This window comes from Callorhinus ursinus, unplaced genomic scaffold, assembly GCF_003265705.2.
Source record: "Callorhinus ursinus isolate GAN/ISIS: 27379988/994484 unplaced genomic scaffold, GSC_fseal_2.0 scaffold12, whole genome shotgun sequence".
Taxonomy (NCBI): Eukaryota; Metazoa; Chordata; class Mammalia; order Carnivora; family Otariidae; genus Callorhinus; species Callorhinus ursinus.
The window spans coordinates 79,517,604-79,535,295 of NW_027397074.1; the positions used below are offsets into that span (position 1 = coordinate 79,517,604).

The 17,692-nt window shown below is 50.6% G+C and overlaps 1 protein-coding gene across 2 annotated transcripts in view; it reads right to left on the bottom strand.

Annotated features, from left to right (window-relative positions):
- The window catches only part of TRPV5 (transient receptor potential cation channel subfamily V member 5), a 31,938-nt gene extending 16,146 nt beyond the window's left edge, over positions 1-15,792 (bottom strand). For both annotated transcript variants that reach the window (XM_025854970.2, XM_073899312.1), the window contains exons 1-8: positions 15,659-15,792; positions 13,320-13,417; positions 13,061-13,183; positions 12,445-12,582; positions 12,054-12,152; positions 11,755-11,930; positions 11,224-11,370; positions 8,875-9,087 (exon numbers count right to left, since the gene is read on the bottom strand). In XM_025854970.2, the coding sequence (XP_025710755.1) occupies positions 8,875-9,087; positions 11,224-11,370; positions 11,755-11,930; positions 12,054-12,152; positions 12,445-12,582; positions 13,061-13,183; positions 13,320-13,417; positions 15,659-15,786 (1,122 nt within the window). In that variant the 5' untranslated portion in view covers positions 15,787-15,792. The remainder of the gene's footprint in view (positions 1-8,874; positions 9,088-11,223; positions 11,371-11,754; positions 11,931-12,053; positions 12,153-12,444; positions 12,583-13,060; positions 13,184-13,319; positions 13,418-15,658) is intronic.
- Positions 15,793-17,692: the final 1,900 nt, after the last annotated feature.

Sequence of the window (17,692 nt, forward strand, 5' to 3'; positions counted from 1 at the left end):
AAAGAAACAGTCCACAAAACCAAAAGACAACCGACAGAATGGGAGAAAATATTTGCAAACGACATATCAGATAAAGGGCTAGTATCCAAAATCTATAAAGAACTTATCAAACTCAACACCCAAAGAACAAATAATCCAATCAAGAAATGGGCAGAAGACATGAACAGACATTTTTCCAAAGAAGACATCCAAATGGCCAACAGGCACATGAAAAAGTGCTCAACATCGCTCGGCATCAGGGAAATCCAAATCAAAACCTCAATGAGATACCACCTCACACCCGTCAGAATGGCTAAAATTAACAAGTCAGGAAACGACAGATGTTGGCGGGGATGTGGAGAAAGGGGAACCCTCCTACACTGTTGGTGGGAATGCAAGCTGGTGCAACCACTCTGGAAAACAGTATGGAGGTTCCTCAAACAGTTGAAATTAGAGCTACCATTCGATCCAGCAATTGCACTACTGGGTATTTACCCCAAAGATACAAATGTAGGGACCCGAAGGGGTACGTGCACCCCAATGTTTATAGCAGCAATGTCCACAATAGCCAAACTGTGGAAAGAGCCAAGATGCCCACCGACAGATGAATGGATAAAGAAGAGGTGGTATATATACACAATGGAATATTATGCAGCCATCAAAAGGAATGAGATCTTGCCATTTGCAACGACGTGGATGGAACTGGAGGGTGTTTTGCTTAGTGAAATAAGTCAATCAGAGAAAGACATGTATCATATGACCTCACTGATATGAGGAATTCTTAATCTCAGGAACAAACTGAGTGTTACTGGAGTGGTTGGGGGTGGGAGGGATCGGGTGGCTGGGTGATAGACATTGGGGAGGGTATGTGCTACGGTGAGCGCTGTGAATTGTGCAAGACTGTTGAATCACAGATCTGTACTTCTGAAACAAAGATCTGTACTTCTGAAACAAATAACGCAACATATTTTAAGAAAAAAGAAAAAGAAGAAGATAGCAGGAGAGGAAGAATGAAGGGGAGTAAGTCAGAGGGGGAGACGAACCATGAGAGATGATGGACTCTGAAAAACAAACTGAGGGTTCTAGAGGGGAGGAGGGTAGGGGGATGGGTTAGCCTGGTGATGGGTATTAAAGAGGGCACATTCTGCATGGAGCACTGGGTGTTATGAACAAATAATGAATCATGGAACACTACATCGAAAACAAATGATGTAATATATGGTGATTAACATAACAATAAAAAAAATAAAAAAAATATGTGAGGTGATGAGTGTGTTAATGAACTAGATGGTAGGAACTCTTTCACACTGTATACATACTCCAAATCACTGCAATGTACACCCTAAGTATCTTGCAATTTTCTTTGTCAATTATACCTCAGTAAAATGAAAAAGTAATGGAGCTATCACTGGGCTTTTAAAACACTGTGTTTTTCTTTTGGTTTTAAGGGGAATTCTAATGTTTCACACCGATGTATATAAGGTTGGCTCTCATTTTGGGATAACTCTTTTCAAAGTTGAGATTTTCGTGTTTTAAAAATGGACAGGAGCATTGAATTTTGATGGATGATTTATCAATGTCTATTGAACTGGTAATAAGAATTCCCCCTTCATTAACCACCTCTGTGAATTAAACCCTAAACTCAAGCTGGGAATGAGCTTTCCTTTGAATTTTTGAGAATTTTATTCTCTGTAGATTGTATTCAAGATTTTCTATATTGAGAGGCTGAACCACTGGTTTTGGGATTTGTGGTCTTTATGAAAGGGTTTTGGGATCAAGGTTGTGTTTGGCAAAGTAAAGTAGAAGACACTCATTCTCGAGGTCCTGTTCATTCAGTCTCCCAGTTCTCTCTCAAGTGCTACCCTTTCCCTCAATTCACAGCACTACTCCCTTAATGCAAACACATGGCATCTGTCATCCGGTTTACCATGAAGCCATTTCCCTCATTTCGCCCACTCCCCACGATGCTTCTAGACTGGTCTTTCTAAAATGCAAATGTCATCATATGGCTTCTCTGCTCACTACCTTTTCTGGTTCCCTGAAGTCTTCAGAATAGAAGTGAAAGGGAGAGGGGTGCCTGGGTGGCTCAGTCAGTTAAGCATCGATTCTTGGTTTCAGCTCAGGTCATGATCTCAGGGTCGTGAACTCAAGCCCTCTGTGGGGCTCTGTGCTCAGTAGGGAGTCTTCTGGAGATTTTCTCTCTCACGCTGCCCCTCCCCTCACTTGCATGCTCTCTCTCTCTCAAATAAAAAAATAAATAAATAAAATCTTTAAAAAAAGGAAATTAAGGGAAGATGGGAATGGGGGTGCTCTCTAGGTCTTTATCATAGCAGAAAGTCCATCAGTAGTGTCTAAACTTAATTAATGAATAAAGACGGAAGCATATTATTCAGCAGTGTGGAGATAACAACAGGAATGAAAAGCTGAAAGAGGTAAAACTTGTTGCCTCCATGGAATAAGACGTGTGTCAGGAGGGGCCGGCCCCTACACGGCTGCTCTTCATTATACCTGCCCTCTGATTTTTTAAATCACATGCCTGTATTCTTTTAATTAGAAGGGCCACTGGGAGATGAGAATTTAAAAAAATATAGACCTGGACTACCACACGTGATGTACAGAACCCTTGCTGGTCTGGCTCCTCCTCCGTGTCCCCATGTTCTGTGTGAGGCTCCAGCCACATTGGACTATTGGGGTCCTTGGGTGTTAAGCCAGGCCTTTGCGTGGACTGTGCCCTTTTCTTAAAATGCCCTCCTCCATCATAGTTCCTGGCCCACCTTAAGGCTTAAGAGTCAGGTAACGGCATTCCTCCTGGGGCTCCTCTCCTGCCCCTCCACCCCAGCTCGGAGGTTCTCCCGTAGGCACCTGGCACCACTCTGCTTACAGACCTCACCCAGCACACTGTGATTGTCGGGGTACTCCGTGCCTCACCCGTAATCTCAGAGCTCCCTGAGAGCAGGGGCATCTCACCCCTTTTTATCCACAATGCACAGTGCACAGTGTAGCGGAGCCTCCGCTGGTTTGGAAAGAAGGAAGGAGAGAAAGGAGAGGGTAAGCAGGCAGGGGCAAGCTGAGCATGATCTGAGAGTTGCAGAAGGGAGATAAAGAGGGAATCAGGAAGCGGGACTGGGGAAACCCATCTGGAGGCGAATGGGGAAAAGGTCACAAAGAATTGGGCTTTTCCAGGATTTTGAGATTTGTAGCTCAAGGTCACCTAAGAGGGCCTGGCTAATAATGCACTGAGAAAATCCTCTACCCGGCTCCTCTAAAAATAAATGTCTTTAATTAATGGCTGGAATTCTTTACATCATCATAAGCCTTGGAATTTCAGAAGTTATCAACAGCCAAATCCCCTGAGGAGGCTGATCATTCATACCTCACGGAGGTGAGCCTAATGACTTTGCTGTCATTTACCAGCTGGCTGAGCTCATAGCCTTGGAGGAAATGCCCAGAGCGGGTGGGCATGGCAGGGTCAGAGTCACCTGCACCACTGCAGAGACGGGCAGGGAGTGTGGGCAACCCAGAGGAAGCGGGAAGACAGCAGAAACAGTGCTCAAATTTCGGTCCTAGACCTTCATTTCTTCCCAGAGACCCCAGCTGGCAAAGGAATGAAGTTCTCAGAAAGAGTCCTGTTGGCTCGTAATGAGGGGTTACTCTGATCCTCCAGAGTGTGCCGGGGTTCCTAACCAGGGCTGCCCCTCACACTCGGCGTCCCTCATCCTGACAGCGAGAGATGAGGTATAGCTGGACAAAGCTGAGCTTGTGGCAGGCCCTGGGGGGCCCTCAAAGCCCAGAGACATGCGTTTCTCATGCAATTGGGCCACTAAGAAAGATGACTGGAATCCAGCACATCACTCTGGAGAGAGAAATGACCTAGCTTGGTAGGGAAAGGTGAAGTTCGGAAGTGAAGCAGACCAGATCCCTGATCCCAGGGCTGCCCTTTCCAGCTGAGTGTCTTTGCCAAAGTACTTAACCCCTCCTGGCCTCAGATTGATCGTCTTTAAAATGGTGATATTTTTTTTCCTTAATAATTAGGGTATCTATGGGGATTAAATGCTATAAGGCTTTGTCATCCAAAAAGTGGTCCACAGAATCACAACATCAGCATCCCCCCCCCCGCAGCTAGTTAGAAACCTCGGGTCCCACTGGAGCTTTATTGTCAGAATCTGCATTTTAACCAGCTCCCCCAAGCACTGATAAATGCCTGCCAAGTGCAAAAAGCAAGCACTCAGCACATGTTATTTTTACCTACCAGCTTCCCTACTTCTGTTCATCTCTTTTCCTCTTTAATTTGCTATGCTTGTCCCACAAAAAAGTGCTTAGGATCCCTGAACAGCATTGTGTAGAGCTGGATGTCAATTGGGTTTTCAAAGAGCTGCGGTGCTCGGGGTCGTTCAGAGCTTGTGAGGAATAATGACGTGTAGACAAATCAATCCCACTGACCACGACAGGTGGAGGACAATTTTTTTTCTTTTTTTGCACAAAGCAAATATTTAATAAATGATTCCTGAATTATTCAATTTGTTTGCTGCTTTCTTGGTTATTCTTAGGACAGTGTTCTGTCTATTCCTTTTTAAAATTTTAATTCCACTATAGTTAAAAGCCAGCGTTAAGTTAGTTTCAGGAGTACAATATAGCGATTCAACAATCCCATACGTCACCTGGTGCTCATCGAGATAAGTAAGTGTAGTCTTTATCCCTTTCACCTGTTTTACCCAACCCCCGCTGATAACTATCTGTTTGTTTTCCATCCTTAAGAGTGGGGGTTTTTTTGTTTGTCTCTTTTCTTTCCTTTGTCTGTTTTGTTTCTTAAATTCCACATGTGAGTGAAATCCTTTGGTATTTGTCTTTCTCTGACTGACTTCTTTCACTTAACATTATACTCTCTATCTCCATCCATGTCCTTGCAAATGGCAAGATTTCATTCTTTTAAATGAATGGAAACCTATGAGTCATTCCTGCCACAGTCTGCTCCCTTCCCCGCTGCATCTAATCCATTGTGCTGTAGTGATGCCAACCCCCCGCCCCCAGCCCATCTCTAGGCCAACCCACCATTATTTCTTGCTGCTGAACCATAATAGCCTCTTAACTGGTCTCCCCACATCCACTCTCGTGTCCTCAAATCTGTTCTCCACCTCGCAGAGACATTTTTCTAAATCAAATGTCTTGTTAAGTCCCTCCCCTATTTAAAATCCTTCTGAGCTTCCCATTACCTTTGGCATAGAAAGTAAAATCTTCAAGATGGCCTGCGAGGCCCTTCATGATTTGAGCAGGGTCTGCCTGGACAACCTCATTTGGCAGCTCGCGCCCAGCCCAGCTCCTGTGCTCTAGCTCTTTTTTCGGTTCTCAGATGTTGGCCGAGTTCTTCCTGCCGCAGGGTTTTTTGGGGGGGGGGGGCATGCTCACTGCCTAGGACTAACTCCCCACCTTTAACTGGTATATTCCTCGGGGAAGCCACCTCTGACTTTCCAGCATGCCTAGGCCCCTGTTACAAGCTCTCGTAGCATCCCGTCCTCTTTCTTGTCATACAAAACCACAATGTGATTTGTAACGATCACAGGTTGTGATGAAACATCTATTCATTTACCTAAGGTAAACCAGTCTGTAGACTCCAAAAGGGCAGAGATCATGTGTGTTTTGCTCAGACCGTGTTGAATTCCTAATGCCTACAACAATGTCCAGGCTCTATAGGCTCTCTATGATTATTTGCTTAATGAACAAATTAGTGAAATGTTTTTGGGAAAAGGGCAGGAGAGAGAGATCGAGGAAATCTTCAGGAGACAAAGAGGAATTTCAACAAGAGAGCACTGCCCTCTTGCCGAACAGCACATCAGGAATCTAAAGGATCAGAGGGATTGACTTAAGACTGGAAAGTTGTAGATGAATAGGTATCAGAAACAGAAGCCAGTAGTTCTCAGCCATGGCTGAATATTAGGCTCACTCAAAGAGTTCTTAAAAAGACCCTTCACAGGGGGCCTCAGCTTCAGACATTCTGATTTATTAGAAACTAGTATGGTTACCAGCTTCCCATCTTGGTTAAAAGCCACCAATCCAGTAAGAGGTAGAATCTGTGCAAGGTCAAACAACTATTTGGTTTCAGAGTTAGAACTAAAACCCAAGCCACCCGACTCCCACACTTGGATCTTTCCGCTCACCTGGAAACCCAAGAGAACTAGCATTACGGTGCATGTCGTCCTGCCTAAACCAAGTAGACATTGAATGGAGGTAGGAAATCAACTCAATTAATAGAGTTCTTAGGAAACTCTGGAAAAGCACAACTTTTATGGCTGAACAATGAGGCATCTTAGAGTGCAGGAACCCCCTAAGATATCTCTAAAACTGGACAGGGACACGCTCACTCCATCCTCATCTCTGTCTGCATTTCTGTCGTTTGCGCCGCTGCATATAAACAGATGAGTTTTTCCTCTCATTTCAACTGTCCTGAGAAGGTGATGCTGGGCTGCTCTCATGGAACCTGGTAATTTCTCTGGATCCCATGAGATTCACAGAGGAAGTCCTTCAGTGGCTGAGAGCCCTGTGCATCCAGATTTATTAGTATAATTGGATAGTAAAGCATTCATTTGTCTAAGATAAAGCTCCATGGGCTAACCAACATGTCAGCAATTATATTAATCAAGTCAAGACACTATTGGCGCATTTTCATTCTTCTAAGACTCCCAAGTAATAAAAAGTAGGGGGAAAAAAAAGGAAGAATTTCCCATTATTTAACAAGCCTGGTACATCGTGAAAGCAGGATCTTTGAGATCATGGTGATAAGTTCAGGAGCCCCTGATATTATCCAGATGGGCTTACAACTGAGTTAAGAGGACACAGATATTCCAGAAACTCAGGACAAGTCTCAAGGGGGAACGCCGAACAGTAGGGAGCTTCCACTGGTGGTCCTTGCTACCTGAACCCCTTCCAAAAGCATTCTTAATCTCTGAGCCCCTCTCTCCCACCAGGAGAAGAACACTTGAAAGTTAAGAGTCTCCTATTTGGCCTAAAGTATCTATTATCTAGGTGGAAGACAAAAGGGTAGAGATGGTAAGGGTGAGGGGAGGAAAGAAGAGAGGAAAAAAAAGAAGGAAGGAGAGGTGCTCTCAACTCTAATTATGCTCCACCTAGTCCTGCGGCAAGGGGGAAGGGATCTTCTAAATAGAGACTATCTGGATCAAAGGAACAGGTTAGTCCTGTGCCCAAGAGAAAGGGGCACAGAGAGAGAGAGGAGACTCCGAGGAATCAATTGTTCAGCGTCAGCCAACTCTTAGGCCAGAATGCTACCTACATTCTAAATCCAGAAAATCCCCAGGTAAGCTTGAGACAAAGGAGGACTGGGAAAATAACACATCTAGAAATAGGGCCTGGAAGGTTGGAAAAGGCCAGCTGCCCTCAACTCATTCATGTGTATGAGTTTTCCCCATTTCTAGTCCCGTGCCCACCCCACTGGGCCGTCTCCTCAATGTCCTTATTTCCCGCTCTGTGGGTTCCATGCTGGGGCCAACCTTCATGCCCAGTTTGAGACGCATGGGACCCAACCTGCCCCCAGCACACTGGTGCCCACCCAAGGCAGCCCCCCCACACTCAGGATCATCCTCCGCAGACAGCAAATCCGACTCCGTCAGAGACTAGCTCTGGATCCACGAGCACACTAAATATATACTGAGAGGCAGTTACAGAAGCAAGAGAGCCGGAGTGTCTTGACCTACTCTGGGGTTCAGTGAGGCTCTACTTCGTTGCTCCTCTGTGCCTTCCACTAACTTCACCCAGGGTTTTTGCTCCTTGACTGGGCAAGCTGCTTCTTTGAATTTGCGATTCAACGTGATATTTCACCGCAGAGCTTGGTAAAAAGAGGACTTCAACCTCCATTATTAGATTTACAGTCTAACGCTGAGACGTAAGTTACGGATGAATCATCCGATATACACACGCAAACGGAGCCTCCATATTTTTTATTTGCCTTTACATGTATGTAAGCTTATGTCCTCTTTCTGACTCAAACGATCCCTCTTCCCAGCCTAGGCTGCATCATACCTGTGGCTGGCCCAGCCTGGGTGGAACATAAATCTCCAGTCACCTAGCTCTTACTTGCCTGGAAAAATTCTTCTTCCTCTGTCTTTTGCTTTCTGCCCACGCACGTGCACTCAATTTTGGCTATCTCAGGTCACTGGGACAACAAGTTTGGTTATCCATGAACAGTAACCAACCCAGTGCAGCCATACTTGTTGACCACATATGTTTCGGAGCCCTCACTAGAGTCTACTCATTTGTCACCCACAAAGGAGAGTTTGCTCCCTTCAACAGCAGAGTCTCAGAGCTCCTGTACACCTCTACTGAGCCATCCTCACCACCCTGGGTCTCTGAAGGACACTACAGAATGACAAGCCCACAGATGTCAAAGGAACCTCAAAAATTATTTACTTCCACCAGCTACTTAATCCAGGCATCCTTCTTCAGCAGATCCGACAGGGGGTCAGACGGCAGACACATTATTGCCATGCCCTCCTATTGACAGAGGAGAATACAGGCCAGGAAGGATGTCTATGTTGCCCTCACAGACCAGAAATGGACTCAGAAATGGACTTGGAGCACAATTTTCCTCCCTTTAGAACAATAGGCTTTGCAAATTACAAGGAAGTTGACAAATGTATGGTGTTCATAATACCAAGCGTTCTTTCAGGGTTAGTGAGAAAAACCACAGCAACTCCTTGGACAAGCGCACTTTTGCTCATTAGGTCGCCTTTTTTGGTCTCCTATCTCATGCCTAATTTGTGTCTAGGTGATCAGGAGCCTGTAGCTGCTGGAGCTCAGTGCATAGTGCCTTTCCCGGCTTCCCCTCTGCTCTCCAGCACCCGCGCCCCCTGCTACCACTCCCTTCCATCCCCTTCCAAGAAGCGTCACCTGCAGTAATTTCTGTTGGAGGACGGTGTTATCCCGGGGGTCTGTGCGGTTGCCCATGCGGAACTTGAGGGGGCGGTAGATGCAGCAGGTGGTGAAGCAGATCATATAGAGCGTGTACAAGGCGCCCAGAATGTAGAAGTACCGCTGCCCGTATTTCTTCCACTTGAAGCTCACCAGCTGCTTCACTGGGGTCTGCTCCAGGATCTGGCGAGCCTGGCATGGAAGGAGAGCATAGATGAGGGTGACCAGCGTAGTGAGGTGTGCAGGATTTCCCACCAGGCCCCAGAGGGCAGGGCACTAACAGCGCCATCGTCTTTCATTCAGTTAGCTTGGCCATTTCATTTTCAGACAACTAGTAAATTTCCACTCTACGCTGAGCCTCGTGTGAGTGCTGCAAGGGAACTATCATAGAAGTAAAACAAGGCACTAGAGCACCAGTGAAGTTTTGAGGGATGAGCGGTAGTTAGTGGAGCGAAGAGGGGGAGCTAGAGAAGATCTTCCCATGAAGTAGCAGCAGTTGCCAAGGCAGGGAGGTGGGAGAGGTCATCTGCAAACGCAAGCTAGGTGTGTCTGGGGACATGAGAGGACCAGTGGGGAGTGGCGGGCAGGAGTTATAAGGGGTAATGTAGATGAGAGGCAGACCAGGGCACATTCCGAATGCCACAGTCAGGAGTTTGAGTGATCTTTCCGAATGCAGTGGGGAGCACTGGGGGGTTCAAGCAAGGAAGCAGTCACATTTGCTCTGGAAGTGTCGTGGACCAGAGAGGAGGAATACAGGCACAGGGGGTTGGATGCGGCCATAATCTAAGCCGCCAGGGTGGGCTGGGGCTCTGATGTAAGTACATGGTGAGGGGTTAAGCACAAACAAGGGAGGGGGATGGAGGGGATGAGGCACCTGAGAAAGTAAGAAAAGTCGAATTCAAAGCATAGCTGCAGGAATTAACCATTAGCAAAAAGAATATCTTTTCCAATGAACCCAGAGGGAAGGAGAGGCGGTGGGCAGATGTTTGGCAGGTCAGGGCAGGAAGTGGAAGCAGCTCCATCCAGAGAGCCTCTGTTTTTGCCATAATGTGGGAGTCTGGACTTCTGATGAAGCTAAGCAGGAGAGCTGGGAGGGATGTAAGCGGGGCTCGAAATTTTGAGGGAAGAAAAAAGTAGTTGATCAAGGCAAGAACAAAACCTGTTGGAGAACACTGAGAGCTCACTGAAACTGGGGACCCAGGATTTGTGCTGGCACAATTTGTGCAGAGGGATTGAGGTTCTTTTTTTCAGATTGATTGATTGATTGATTGATTGATTTGACAGAGGAGAGAGAGAGAGAGAGAGAGAGAGCATAAGTAGGGGGAGTGGCAGGCAGAGGGAGAGAGAGAAGCAGACTCCCCGCTGAGCAGGGAGCCTGGGGCGGGGCTCGATCCCAGGACCCTGGGATCATGACCTGAGCCAAAGGCAGATGTTTAACGACTGAGCCACCCAGGCGCCCCAGAGGGACTGGGGTTCTAATTTCTAAGAAATCCTGCTTGAAGTTTATTTGTTTCCAGGAATATTCTGAGCAAAATCACACAAACTGACCTTTCAAGTTTTCTTCTGTCTGTCACTACTAAAAATTGTCTGAGCTTGACAGTCCTAGAAGGGTTCCTAGGATTGTTGTGTCGCAGATAAACAACGGAAATTATATCTTGTCACATTTTGGAGGTTCCTGAGGGCTCGAAGCATTATCTCCTCTCTACTAGAGTCTTCAACAAATTTCCCTTTCCTGCCTGTAACTCAGTTCAGTACTATCTGAATGGTGTCAGTTGTTCCGCCCTCTCTGGAAAGCTCTCTTTTTCTTCTCCTTTCTGGTGATTTCAAACTCAGCTCAAGCCCTTCCTCTGTGACATCTTCTCTGGCCCATCCAGTACAAGTTGCTTGACCTCCATTTGCTGCCACTGTGCATAATCCAGACCCCTCTGATGGCATATGTTGTACCCACTGCAATTACTAAGGACAGTGGCCAGAATTTGAGGAAGCAGACTGACAGGAACTGTGATTTATTTCTGTAGTCTCAGTTCTTCACAGAGCAGGTGGGACTCAAAAGGTGCTCAATGTGGAGTGAATGAATGAATGATAGGAAGCGGCTTCCATTTGGAGAGGTCTTCAGCTAAAACATTAGTATGACAAAGGTAAGCAGAGGGGCTGGAGATGGGCAGAGGGAAAATGCAGTCAGACTGGACTTTTCTCCCAAAGGCCACATGGTTCTGTTCTCATCCCCAACTATTAAAAGGCAGGGAAGTGTCTGGACCCAGGATCTAAGGAAACGGACAGGCTTTGCTCAGCTACTTGACAGCCCCTGGTCCGCTGTGGCATCTGTACCTCTCGCTTCTTGGAGGAAACCACGAGCTCGAGAAAGGACACATCCTCCCCCCAGGAGTCGATCTCCGTGAGGTCGTAGAGAGTGGACGTCAGCGGCCCGTACGTCCACTGGATGTGCTTCCGCTTCTGCATCAGGTGCTGGAACATCTGGGAGGACACAGCGGGGAGTCCGAGCGTCAGTGGGAGAAGCGGCCGCGGGAACCACGCCACCCGAGGGGGCTGCTGCCCGCTCCTCGGCACTAACGGGCAGTCAGCGATGCCCACGCCTCTGCTGCGTGAACCCCCTTTAGTTTCTGCTTCTCCTTCTTTCCCACAGACCCTCTAAGGACCGGAGAGAAGAGGACAGGCCAAGGGAACAGCCCTTCGGGTCACCAGAGCAGAGCTCCTAGAGCGCCACTCTCCAAGCTCCGGGTCAGGGAGGCTGCGCGGTTAGCGGGGGAGTGCGCGGTAAGGGACGCCGCCCTGTGGGGAGCTCGGGGAGAAGGAAGGCTCTTTAGGAGGACGCCCTAGGGCCAGGGCAGCATCCCTCACCACAGTGTTGCCCTCCACTCCGGCCAGCTTGAACGGGGTGAGACCCTGGTGATTGGGCACGAGGTCCAGGGACTGCAGGTGGTCCCTGCGCCCATCGTACGAGAGCAGCAGGTTGTACATCTGGCAGGCAAAGGTCTTGTTGGGCTGGAGGATGAGGATGTGCAGCACGGTGTTTCCTGCGGGCGGGACGCGGGTGTCGCGCGGCCATTGCCCGAAGGCCCCGCTGTTGCCCGGCCCACCCGGGGCCCTGCCCTCACCGCCCCCAGCATCCCGGCTCCCCTCCCGACCCCAGCTCTTACCCAGGGAGTCCTGGGCCCGGATGTCAGCTCCGTGCTCAATGAGCAGCCTCACGATCTCCTCACTGCCCACGCAGGCAGCAAAAGACAAAGGGTGCTCCCCTGTGGACACACAGGGCTCCGCGGCGTGAGTGCCCGATGGGACGGGCAGTGTCCCTGAGCGACCGCCTCCCTGCCCCCCACGTCTCAGCTCTGGGCTTGGTGACACTTGTCAGCAGAACCAGAGGCAGGGATGGAGCAAGTGCCGGTGGGGAGAACTGGCTCTGGCCTTAAGCCCTGTAAGGCCTGACCCCTTCCAGCTTTCCTAGGGCCTGGAGCCCGCCTCAGCCCCCCTCCCTCTGCTCCTGCCCGCCTCCCCGCGGCCCCTTCCTCCCAGCCCTGGCCCTGCTCCCACCAAAGTAGATGAGGTTGCGGGGGCTGCGGCGGAAAGCTGTGCCTGTAGCTCTTGCAGAGACGCAGGCGCCGTGCGCAAGCAGGGCTCGCACCAAGTTCACGTTCTGGTTCACGATGGCTATGTGCAGTGCAGTCTGACCTGGCCCAGAGACAGCTCTCAGTCACGGGGTGTGGCCCCAGTTCTCCCAGGGACACAGCATCCCACTGGCAGACAGGAGGTCCCTGACAGGTCCTGGCATAGATTTCTGCCCTTGGCCCAGCATGGTGGCCTGGGACTGAGGGCGATTAGTCCCATAGGCTGTCCACCTCACTGTCCCCAACTCTTGACTATTGTGGGTAAGGGGTATATGTGATCATTCTAATGTTGCTGTGAGAAAAACAGAGTTTTGTCCTTCAGGGAGCATGAGAGGAGTTGAAAGGAAGTAAGGAAGGGCTAAAGAAAGTCCCGGATGCTAAAGGCCAAGACCAGGACCTCTACATTCCTTCCAACTCAAGGGCAACTTTCCTGAACCCTCTGTCACCCCTTCCCAGCACCCCCTTCAGAGGCCCAGGTTAAGAGGTGACATCAGCCCCTCCCATACCTGTCTCCGCCTTGAACTACTGCGCAGACTCCTCACCTACAAATGGCTCACACAAGGCCGGCTCCTTGACCAGCTCCGGGGCCGCCTCTATCAGCACCATGGCAGCTTCAAGACTGTCGTAGAGTGCAGCGATATGCAGCGCCGTCTCCCCCAAGGCTCCTGGAGCGGAGTAAGACAGGGGTGTCAAGCACTTCCCCGAGCCTCTTGGGGAAGGGGCTCCAGCGGCAGGTACTGTCCACCACCCCTGCAGAAACCCTTCTGGCCCTCCTCCCATCACACTCCAGCCGTGTCCCACCTCTCTGCCGGAAGTCACAGTTTCGGTCCAGCAGAAGCTTCTTCAGGACACACAGGTCATTTTCCTTGGCTGCCTGGAGCAGCGGAGACTCATGGATCCTGGGAGAAGATGAACATGAGTCAGGTGGAAGCAGAATCACAGAGAGGCCAACGGCAGAGAGAGGATCAGAGATGTTCTCTACGTGGAACAGACACACTAGTCGCACACGGTGCGCAGTGACACGCCGGAAAGAGTTGTTTGTTGGAATCTAGCTGAGGGTCAGATTGGGATGAGAGCCGGGCTCAGGGCTCCCCCTGTGGCTGCATCATCACCAGCTCTTCCCAGTTGGGGGCGGGGGAGGGAGAGGGTGCTCAAGGCTCAGGTGGGTGGGAGACTCTGTGGGGGGCAGAAGGCCTAGGCTGCTGAGCCAGCGGCCCTGGTGACCCTGACAGGAGGCCATCAGGCCTGGCCCGGCTGAATCCATCTTAGCTGAGTAAATGTTTTCACCCCTGCCCCCAGGCCTGCTGAACCAGCTCTCCTTGGGCGAGGGGAACTTTGAGACACCAGAGGGGCAGAGAGGCAAAAATGGGCCAGTTGTTGGGACTTGGGAGATTTACAAGCTGCCAAAATTCCAAATACCCCTCCGGGCTGTTCAGATACATATCCCTGTTGTCGGAGGGTGGGGGGAGGGAGAGCTCTGGCATGGGGTACAGATGATCTAGTCCTTCTGTGTTTTACCCTGTTCCTGCCTGAGGAGGAGCATAGCCTCGGGCTTCTCTGCAACTGGGAGCAGGAGAAACCCTGTGGAGACATCCAACCTGAGGCACCTCTTGTCAATTAATCTTTGTTTCTCCCCTCCTCGCTGAACCAAACAAGAGATAAAGCTGAAGCCCATCCTGTTGGGCAAGCACGTGGGGGCTCCCAAGGTGAACACAAGGCAGGTGAGGGTCATGAGGGAGAGATGAAAGGCAGACAAACAGACTGACCAGTGCTTCCCATGATGTCTGCAAGCCCCCAGATCCTCTCTTTCCATTGTCCTGTGAGCTGGGGGAAGAACTTTTTTATTTAAAGAAGAAGCTTTTTATCTTAAAGGTGGAGCTCGAGTCTGTCTGTTAGAAAAGTACTCTCAGGAGGGACCAGCAGAGTAAGGGCCAGCCCCCTCCCCAACTCACCTAGCGGGAGTCCGCCCAGCTCCGGGCAACCAGGGCTAGGGTTCCAGAGTTTCCTCCGCTTCCGAGGGAACTGCACACAGCCCTAGCAGCCAGGCCTCTAGCCCACCGCCATCTGCAGAGGGGAGGTCCAGAACCCAGCTCTCTCTCTCCAAGACGGCCCTAGTCTCACCCAGAAGTTTGGAGGGAGGTGGGGAGGCCAAAGGTTCCCTCACAGGGCCTGGGGTGGGGGTTGGTGAGCAAGCAGGGAGCCTTTCCCAAATGAGGGCTTAGAGTGTACCCAGCGTCAGCTGCACAGTTTGTGAGGCCCAGTGCAAAATGAAAATGTAGGACTCCTTGTTCAAAAATGAAGCATTTCAAATTGACAACAGCAGCTCATTAAACCAACGGATCTTGTGCCACTGTAGAGGCCACTGCGCATGAAGCCAGCCCTGGCTGGACCCCAGACCTGTTAATGTCTGCTCACCCAATCCCGAGGCAGCTCTCTGATGGGCGACCAGTTCCCCAAATGCTCGGAGGCAGAGGCCCACCTGCAGGATGTGTCCCTGCCCTGGCCTCTTCTCCACAAAATGATCTGTCCCCAGGTGTACCAGCCCCACCTGACCTGAAGGCGTCCCAGGGGCAGGCACAGGCCTCATTCAATCTCTGTGTCCTCGGGATAAGGACTGGATACAGTAGACTCTCAATAAAAGGTAGATAAGCTGAGTTTCCCTTATCAGCTGGTCAGCTCCAGATGTAATACAAAGCAGAACTCTCCTCCCCTTTTGCACACAGTCAACTTTCATTCATACTCGTGGGAATTCCTCACTCTTTCTCAAGGCAACAAGTCTTCAAAACCCTGCAGGATCTCATGCCTTCCCCCAGTAACTTGTTCCCCCCTCAGCCTGCACCCGCCTCTCTCCGTAGTCCGCCTTCCTCTGTCCGGTCCCTTTCTGTCCCCGTACCCCTCCGCCACCAGGCAGGCAGGTTAGAGCTGTGGTGTGATTTTGTCCCTGGCTTTGAATCTGCATTGAGTCTCCTCCTGCCCTGCCCATGAAAAGAGGCAGCTGGGGTTTGTAACGAGTGGGCTGGGTACAGCCCAGTGCCTGGCATTGAATGTCGGGTTGCTCCAAGGGGGAGATACACCCGCGTGGATCGGAGGGCTCGGAGGTCAGTGAGGGGTGGGATGCAGCATGACTTGGGGCAGCCTACCTCTTCTGTTGCAGCATGTGGGCCTCGTCCACGTGCTGGTCCCAGTCCTGCTCTCTGACCAGCCAGGAGGCCAGTAGTTTCTGGAGTTGGACCCAGGGTCCCTCCGCCTTAGGTGGAGGAGCCCCCATATCTTCTCCTTTCAGGCACTGGCAGGTTAGGGAATGTGGTAAAAGGAGCCAGTCTGGGACTCCTCAACTGAGGAGGAGGCGGAGTCTGTTTGGGGTTGGGACTGAGAGTCTATCTCCTGTGTGACTTGTGTATGCAGCGTGCGGTTTGTGGGTGGGGTGTATGTGTGTGTGTGTGTGTGTGTGTGTGTCTGTGCGCGCGCGCGCATGCATGCCTGCATGCACCAAGGGGACTGGGGGCCCTGCCAAGAGAAAGCAGCTTTACCTGGAGGAGGAGGAGCTCTTTCTAGAGAGCCCCTGGGGCACAGAACCTGCCCTAGAGCTGGGAGGGGAGAGGGAAGGGATCTTCGTTCCTGGCAGTGGGCTGGGGTCCGAAGTGAGACAGGGGAAGGTGAGGGAGGGTGAGACAATGGAAAATAGAGGGGGAGCAAGGATGGAGCCCAGAAGGTGGGCCCCACAAGCAAGGTGAGCACTTACTGGGATACAGGGCGGTAAGAAAGTGAAGCCCTCCAGCTCAGCCATCAGGCAGGTCCTGGTTTGAATTCTGGCTCTTGGCCCTTATAGATCAGTTAGGTGAGCTTTCTGCGCTTCAGTCTTCCAGTCTGTAGAATCACGTCAATAATTGTACTGTCTCATGGAAGTGTCCCTTAAAGCATGATCATAAGAGCTCAGGGACTGTTGGTTCTCCTTCCACAGATAGGCTCCAAGCCCCAAGGGGCTGCCTCTCCATGTTGTGGTTGTCTCTGTCCTCAACCCTACAGCCAGCCTCCTGGAGGCTTCTGGGCCACCGTCCTCTGTCTTCCCTCCCAGCCTCATGGATCCCCAGTCAGGGGAGGCCCCAGAGGTGGAACCATAGGAGCCGAGTCAAGGTGGTGGATGGAGAAATCTTGGGACTTTCTCCGGGAATGAGTAGGCAGGAAGATTGAGGACAGAAGACCTCGTGTTGTTTTCCGATAGGATGGGGTCCATTTTTCTTCGGATTGTAAATGCATTTATTGAATTGGAGTCATTCAGGAGGCCAGGGAGGTACGTGGGAATAGGTTGGGGGCTCTCTTTATATTCTAATGAGGAGACAGAGCACAGAGGGGGAGGGTGATATCCCATGGCTAGTAGCAAAACTAGAACTGGCATTAAAGTTGGAAATTTAGCTCCAAATCATCTGCCACAACCTGTTGTTTCTTGGGAAACTTCTGCCTGCACAGATGTGAGAGACTTGGGGGGACACAGGCTGGGACCCTTCCCCTTGGGGGTCTTCAGGAGCAGGGGACCCCCCCTTCTTTTAGTGTCAGATTGAAGGATGGACAAAATGACTTTTAGAGGAGAACTGAAAGGAGACAAATAAGGAAAGGAAGAGATGCCAGAGACAGGAGGAAGCACGCTCTCACCCAGGGAGTGGGGAGATGCCAGCCGGGAAGGGGGAGGCGGTCACCTTGTAGGGCAGTTTTCTGCTTTGCTGGGGACTGGGGTGGTGTGGGATGGTAATGGCCTCTGAAGCCTTGGGACTTCCAGTCTAAGGAGATGGACGGAGCGATAAGGTTGAGGTGGGGGTTGTAGATGCACTGATAAGCAGGGGGCTGGCAGAGAAAGGAGCACCTGCCTGCTGAGGCAACACTCAAACCATAAAGCTAATCCTGGAGGCGGTGGGGGCGGGGAGGGGCTGGCCCGGTCAGAGCCGCACAGAGCAGGTGCGGGGAGGGGGGGCTCGCTACCAAGGGCTTTGTCCTTGGGTCTGGGGTGGGGAAAAGAGGGGGGCCCAGGAACGGGCCCCCACTCTGGGTTTCCACCCTCTCACTTGCCCAGGCCCACTGCACGGGGCCACTTCTATGTGGATAGTTTTTGATAAAGACAGTACAGTACTGTAAACATATTTTCTCTTCCATACGATCTTCTTAACAATTTTCTCTAGTTT